Below are 8,147 nucleotides of genomic sequence, written 5' to 3' on the forward strand. Positions count from 1 at the left end.
TCTTTATCCTCCAACAAATTTTTGGTGAAATGTCACTTTATCTGGCTCTTCTTTTCCCAAAGTATAAAGTTCAGATTCCCTAGACTGTCCTTTGACTTCTTTGCGCTGATACGTTAACTGCTTCTCTCCCTCACCCCCAAAACATGCACCCGCACACCTACATGCACACATGCACACACAAATACACATTTGCCAGTTTCCACCAGAAGCTTTGAACAAGACCCCTCTCTCCTTCCCTGCCATTCTAAAACCATTATCATCTTCAAGCCCCAGATCAAAACTAGCCTTCTTCAAAAAAAATTTTTTAATTTAAACTGTTCTATGATAACTTCTCTTTTTCTATAATATATAAAAACTATTTTTTTAAAAACTAGGGTGATTGCTTTTGTATTTTTAAACATTTTAATACACAAGAATATATATTTAGTGTAAAAAAGATTAGAAAAGCAGATAAAAAAGAGGAAACTAGAGACATTGTTAATATCCCATATAGATACTGTAATGCCTTTGGATATATAACTGTACATGTATATGTGTAAATATTAACATTATCTATAGTCTTAGAATGTTTTTCACTGAGCAATATATTATGCATATTTTTTCATGTCTGTAAACATGCAGATTATAATTTTCATGGCTGTATAGTCTTCCTTTGTATTAATGTACCCAGATCTAGTTAACCAGCATCTTAGTGTTCAACTCTGATTGCTTGTAGAGTCAGTCTTGTGTGCTTCATTCTTACACATAAAAGAGTATGTATATATTCAAATATGCATTTGCATAGTAATAAGCATCTTAAAGTTCTCTCTTAGAATCAACCCTAGTTGGATCTTAAATCCTTATGGGCAGGAGAACTATGTTCTTGCTGTTCACAATACCAGTGTAATGAAAGTTGATTGGCTGAAAGAAAAATTCCTCTCCCAACTAAACAGGAAGAGTAGAATTTGTGCCAGCATCATCACTTATGATGTGTCCCTGAGGGTCTGCCCCATGCTAGGCTTTATAATGGATTGGCATCTGTATCATTGATGTTTGTCACAAGTTCATGGGAGTTAAAGTATCCCTTGCTCAGGTTCCCTAAACTCTTGGCTTCCTGGCATGAGAAGGAGGGAAATCCCAAGTTGTAAACCTGCAAAGGGCTCAACATTAAATGCTTGTTTCCAGGCCCAGGCTAGTGGTCCATGGCCTCCCATGGTGCCTTTTCTCCCACTTGCCTTTCTGACCACCTAGCTTTACTGATAGCTTAAAGCCATGTGCTGGTAAAAATACAGACTTGCTCAAGAAGGATACCTATTTGATTTTCATCAGTCGTTTATTCCTCGGGGTTTGAGTTTTATACCCTATTTTTCTTCATGACATCTGTTGTTTCTTAATATAAAAGTAATATATGTTCATTGCAGATATTTCAGTAACCATAGATAAGCAAAAAAATGTCACCCACAGTCTTAATACTCAGCTATAACATTGCCCAGCATTAGCTTTTTTCTATGAATCTATGCATATAGGTCTGCAATATTGGGTTCATAATATGCAGGTGGTTTTATAATGTGAATTTTCCCTCAAAATGTATTATAATATCCTTTCTTGCCATTGAAAGGTCTTCTCCCACCTTCTTCATATATAGGCTGCTATTCTCTCCTTCTGAGAGCAGATTTTTAACAGAGGAAAAAGGGAGAGGCATGAAACAGTCAAGGAATTTTACAGGAAGCCGTGGAAGGAATAAATAGATGGGCCTAGAACTGGGTGACTGTTTCCAAAGATAAGATATTTCAGCTTAGCTCAAGAACAGCCAATGGGTAAAAGGCTCTTATTTTTATGACAGCCCCACTGGGGACTTTTAATGACAAACTTCCAGGATGTCCATGACTTCAGGAGGTAGAGCAGGTACCGGAGTGGGCAGGGCCAGCAGCTACTGTGCTACTGACAAGAATGGGGGAGGGAGGTTGAATGAAGAACCAAGAGGAAGTCTGGAGAAGTGTAACATAAGAGAAGGAAAGAGCCTTGACCCTAAGGGGAGGTGTGCGCTTTGATACCCCTGTAGGGAATATTCTAGAGGGCAAGTCCTTAGAGTGGCTGTGTGGCCGCAGTGGGGCAGAGTGTATCTCGCTGCCCTCAAGACCCACAGACCTCACTCCCAGGCTCTGTCCCAGGACGGGGAGGGTGTCACAGGAGTATTCTCAGCTCATAAACCTTCTCCCTCTCCCTTCCACCTCTCTCGTGGGCTCAGGTGGTTAACTATGCTTATGATTTTTGTCTGATGAAAAGTCCCTGATGCAGGGGTGCACAAAGGAACTAAACTATCTTGGAGAAGTGGGTGAGAAAAAGTTTAATATTTTCTTTAGAAAAAGAAAAGTGTGGGAATTCCCTGGCGGTCCAGTAGCTAGGACTCTGCACTTCCACTGCAAGGAGCCCAGATTCAATCCCCAGTCCGGGAACTAAGATCCCGCAAGCTGTGCAGCGCAGCCAAAAAAAAAAAATGATGATTGTTAATATATTTCCATGTGTTCTACAAACGGATAAAGCCTTGGAAAACTGGCTCATTTTAAAAAAAGAAAAGAAAAGTGTATTTCTGTATTGAATAAGTAAAATAGACACCCAGTAGGTAAAACTCAAAAGATACAAAAGGGCAAATAATAAGTTTCATTCCCATCTCAGTCCTCCAGATCCAGTTCTTTTCCCACAGCCAGTGTTATCAGTTTTTCATGTATCTTTCCAGGAATGCTTTATGCATATATTAGCAAATGGTCTATATTGTTTTTCTCAGCTTTTTTTTTCACCATACGTTGTCCCTTATTGTTCGTTTTTCCCCCACCCAATGTATCTTTTTTTTTTTTTAATTTTATTTATTTTGGGCTGCATTGTGTCTTCGTTGCTGCGCGCGAGCTTTCTCTAGTTGTGGCAAGCGGGGGCTACTCTTTGTTGCGGTGTGTGGGCTTCTCATTGCAGTGGCTTCTCTTGTTGCAGAGCACAAGCTCTAGGCCCGTGGGCTTCAGTAGTTGCAGCACGCGGGCTCAGTAGTTGTGGCTTGCAGGCTCTAGAGGACAGGCTCAGTAGTTGTGGTGCACGGGCTTAGTTGCTCCACGGCATATGGTATTTTCCCGGACCAGGGCTCGACCCGTGTCCCCTGCATTCTTAACCACTGCGCCACCAGGAAAGTGCCCCCACCCAATGTATCTTGAAGGTTGTTTTATATTAGTACACAAGTAGCCTTCTCATTCTTTTTACAGATATAGTATTCCATTGTATGGACATATAATTTTAATTTAACCAGTCCTCTATTGGTGGACATTTAGGCTGTTTCCAATCTCCTGCTATTTCCAAAAATGCAATGAATAAACTCGTATGTAGATCATTTTGTAAATGTATGTCTATCTGAAGGATAAATTCCTAGAAGTGGAATTACTGGGTCCAAAAGTACGTATAGTTGTAATTCTGATCCTTCTTGCCAAATTGCCTTTTATACCCTCTCCAGCAATGTATGAATGTTTTTTCCCCTGCATCCTTGCCAATGTGGTATTTTATCACACTTTTGGATCTTTATGCATCTGATAAGTGAAACATAGTGTCTTGATGTACTTTCATTTCGCTTTTGGACTTTTAGTATCAAAATTTTAAAACATGCAAGAAAGTAGAGAAAAAGTACAAAGAATCATCACCTTGATTTAACTGTTACTGTTTGGCCATATTTGCTTGTCCATTTTGGGGTAGAGGTATTTTTAAAGTAAATTGAAGATTATTATGACATTTTACTATAATACTTAATTTATCATAATACTTTAGTATGAATATCTGAATAACAAGCGCATTTCCCACCTAGCTATAATTCTGTTATTACACCTAATATAATTAAGAATTCCATAATACAATTTAATACCCACTTAATATTCAGATTTTCCCAGTTGTCTCAAAGATGTCTTTTATGATTAGTTTGTTCAAACTAATTAAGGACTGTGTATTAAGTTTGTGTGTATGTGTATACTTGTAATTTGTACTTCTATTATGAATAGCTTGGACAACTTTTTAAACATTTAAGAGAATTTTATAATTTTTTTCTATTAACTCTTTGTTCACATTCTTAGTCCATTTTGCTATTGGATTATTGGTCTTTTTCCTCATTAATCTGTAGATGTTCTTTACATACTAGGTAAGTTAGCCCTTTGTGATATGAGTTACAGATAATTTTCCTTGTTTCTTTGACTTTGCTTATGGTATTTTATCTCACACAGAACTTTTTTTGATGCAATTGAACTTTCAATCTTTTATTTTATGGCTTTTGGATTTTGTTTCAGAGTTAGAAGGCCCTTCCCTATACTAACATTATAAAAAACATTCTATCATGATTGATTTTGGTATTTTTATGGTTTTATTTTTTACATTTCAATTTTTGACTGCAGTGAAATTTATCCTGGAGTATGAGATATGAATTTAACTTAATTTTTCCTGGATGGTCATCTAGTTTTGTCAACACCCTGTATCCAATAATCCATCTTTCCCCTTCATATTTGACGTGCCACCTTTATCAGATATTAAATGCCTATATATACTTGGGACTATTTCTCTTCCATTGATGTGTCTATATATTCATATGCTAGTATCACACAGTTTCATTATTATAACTTTCTACTATACTTTAATATTTGTTAGAAAAAATACCTGGGAACGTGGGTTACCCTTTATTACTCTTCTTTTCTGAAACTTTCCTAGCTATTTTTGTTTATTTTATTTATTTAATACATTTATTTTTTTATTTTTGGCTGTGTTGGTCTTCGTTGCTGAGCGCAGGCTTTCTCTAGTTGCAGCAAGCGGGGGCAACTCTTTGTTGCAGTGCGCGGGCTTTTCATTGCAGTGGCTTCTCTTGTTGTGGAGCACGGGCTCTAGGTGCGCGGGCTTCAGTAGTTGCAGCATGCAGGCTCAGTAGTTGTGGCGCACGGGCTTTGTTGCTCTATGGCATGTGGGATCTTCCCAGACCAGGGATCGAACCCATATCCCCTGCATTGGCAGACGTATTCTCAACCACTGCGCCAGCAGGGAAGCCTGTTTTTGTTTATCTTTATAATGAGTTTTCTAATCATTTGTCTAGTTTCCCCCCAAATTTAAATTATATAATATATATTTTTAAAATAATACTAAATATATAACTTTAGGGTAAATTGACATCTTTATGATATTGAGTTTTCCTATTCAAGAATTGGGTGTGATTTTTCCAATTGTTCAAATCTTTGGTGTGCCTTGGGAGACTTTATAGATTTATATGGATTTTACACAATTGTTTTAAAATTTAAGCTGAAATGTTTTGTCTTTTTATTATCATCGGGGGTTTTCCAAATTCCTATTTCAGGAAAGGATCCTGCCACCCCTTTAGTGTCTCCTTTTACCTCTAGGATTAAAGCTAAACTTCTTAGGTTTCCTTCAAGTCTTTCCACATCCGAATTAAAACCTGTTTTCCACATGTTTTCTTCTTACCTGTAGCTAGTCAGCAACCCCTGAACAAGCTCCATCCTTTTATGCATTCCATCTTGTGGCTCCTCTCCTTCCTCTTCTGCCTGTGCAAAGTGGTTTTCTTCACGACCCCCGCCTTGAGTGTTCCAATTAGAAATGACCTCTCTCCTCTTTCACCCCTGACCATTTATTGTATGTGCCATTTATCTGGTACCTAATCCAATATTACCTTGCGACAGCTTTTGTACTATTAAATGAACTGCCCTTTATCTCTTGTGTGGTTGCAGAACTATTTGTGGGTCTGTGTCTCGTTTCCTCAACTAGATTGCGAGGCCCTTGGGGAGAGTGAGCCTGCCTCGTGCTCCCTGCAGCATCTGGGCCCTATAGGCAGTAACGATAGTAGCAGCAATGATAACAATGATAGTTAATGTTTACCTCAAGCTTTCTTTCTGTGTGCTGGGTACTGTTTTAAGCACTTTCCATGTATGAACTCATTAGTGGGTAAACACTTGAGTTTTGTTGGGTTTATTTGACCTTAAATTAAACCTTTGAAGGGGGACATAAAAGAAAGGGCACTTGGTCACAATATCCAGACAGTGATTCTAGCTAGCTGGTCAGAGAGGAAGGGGAGTTTTCTAGGGAAGAAGGAGGCTGGCCACAGCCTAGGAAGGAAAGGGGAGAGGAACAGGCAGCAATGGAGAGGCCCTGAGCTTGATGGTTGCAGAGACGTGAGTATTTTCTGAGGTTCTGGTAGCTTTGATTCAGGCCGTGCTGGTGGACTTGCCCGCTTCCCCTTCACTGGCAGGGTTAGGGCTCTGGAAATAAGGCCTGGCCCATGGCAGGGCCTTGCTGAGGCCTCTTTTCCACAGCGGTTCCCTGCAGGATGGCCCAGGTCTCCTGGGGACAGCAGGCCCAATGCTCAGCTGCCTCCGCGGCCTGTCCACACACTCTGGGCCTCCCGCCTCTCCTGCACTCAGAAGGCTCCGCTGAGTGCCTGCTGGGAGTGGATGCACTGAGCGAGCCGAGGCAGAGCAGCCAGGGCTATGAGCTGATGGAAGTTAATCCCCACCCCTGGGCCTTCCTCTCCTTATGACCATCATGAGCCTCTCAGAATCTTTCCCCTGTCTCAACACTGCAGACTGTTTTAGGGTACTGGGGTTCCTGGGCAATTGCACCCCAGCCTTCAGGTAAAATGCAGCCAGGAGGCCTCCTACCTGAGCTCTAAACCTGCAGCTCTAGCATTTTGGGGCCCAGGGAGCATTATTTGTGTGTTGTGAACTGGAGAGATCTAAGGGTGATTTACATCTGCACCGATGTGTGTGCCAGCCCAGCAGCCTAGAATTAAATTCCACGGCCCAGCTCTTCCTTACACTTTGCTGAGCACAAATAAACAGGTCTCAGCACCCACATAATGAACTCTTTAGATTCTTAAAGGCAAGAAAAGGAGATGGGAAGAAAGGACTTTGACTTTTTGAGACACTTACCTCTAAAGGGGCAACAAATTTCAGCCCCTTAGACAAAGCTCCACCACCGGTTGGAAGGGTTAGCCTCTTACAGAACGGATCTGGTCTCTAGGGACAGCATCGTGGGACTGAGGCTGGTCCTGTTGAATCTAAACATGCTCCAGCATAAACGCAATTGCTTTCCGTCCAATATATCATCAGAACTTTAGTTACATTTTGCTGAAGCAGTCCTTGAAATCAGGGAAGTGGTCCAATAGAGTAAGGGGGCTTTTCCGCCTGAAACTTTGCCCAGAGGCCCAGAACAAACAAGTGCCATTTTAATTTTATATTTATTACAGATTTGTACAGTCACTCGTAGTATTTTTGCTCTTCTTGGAAGTCTTATTTAGATGGCTTCCATAGAATTCCTTACATGTGACTCCAGCACTCATCATATTTATAATGGAGTTTGTGTCAAGGATGGGGGCTCCTTCCTGTCCTTGGCTGCCTCCCCCTTCACCCAGAGCCTGGCACCTAACAGCTGTACAGTGAACAATTGCTGAATGAATGAATAAGCGAATAAAGGGTCTGAGTTCCTAACACCAAAATAGCCATGAAGTAGGAAGGAATTTGATGCTGTGAGCCTCAGAAACTGCCAGGCTTATACCCTCGAGGCCATGCTGGCTGGGCTCCTCTTTTTGTTGTTATTAAGTCAGACATTTAATAATTTAAGAAGCCAACCCTTCCACAGTTTGGGCTCAGCTGAGCAGACGTTTAGCCTGTTCCCACGGCACTGACAGTCCCTCCTGGCTGGACTGCTCGGAGTCTGCCCTGGCTGTGACCCACCTGAACACACTCTCCCCAGGGACCCTCCATGGCCTCCCCAGGGACCAGGTCCATGACCACATGGCCTGGTCATCTCCTGCCTGGAATCCTCCTCCAGAGTGCCCAGAAGCAGGTTGCCACAGACTATTCACTAAAGCAAACTTCTCTTCCTGTCTCTATCTTTCCTGCCCCTCTTCTCTCTCTCTCTTTCACCCTGTCCCCATTCTTTCTGCTAATCCAGCCTCTGTCCTCTCTCCAGCATCTTGATCAAGCTTCCCAGCCCTAACCATACAGGTACCAGCATTTATTTTACAGTACCCTGTATTTATTTTAACAGAGGTGTTAAAAGGTAGCCCACCTTGGGGCTTCCCTGGTGGCGCAGTGGTTGAGAATCCGCCTGCCGATGCAGGGGACACGGGTTCGTGCCCCGGTCCGGGAAGA

General features: G+C 41.5%; 1 protein-coding gene across 1 annotated transcript in view; it reads left to right on the forward strand.

Annotated features, from left to right (window-relative positions):
- The window catches only part of SPTB (spectrin beta, erythrocytic), a 55,501-nt gene that overhangs the window by 18,987 nt on the left and 28,367 nt on the right, over positions 1–8,147 (forward strand). The window contains exon 2 of the mRNA XM_028495115.1: positions 7,966–8,000. Coding sequence (XP_028350916.1) covers positions 7,966–8,000 — 35 coding nt within the window. The remainder of the gene's footprint in view (positions 1–7,965; positions 8,001–8,147) is intronic.

Source organism: Physeter macrocephalus, chromosome 11, assembly GCF_002837175.3.
Source record: "Physeter macrocephalus isolate SW-GA chromosome 11, ASM283717v5, whole genome shotgun sequence".
NCBI lineage: Eukaryota > Metazoa > Chordata > Mammalia > Artiodactyla > Physeteridae > Physeter > Physeter macrocephalus.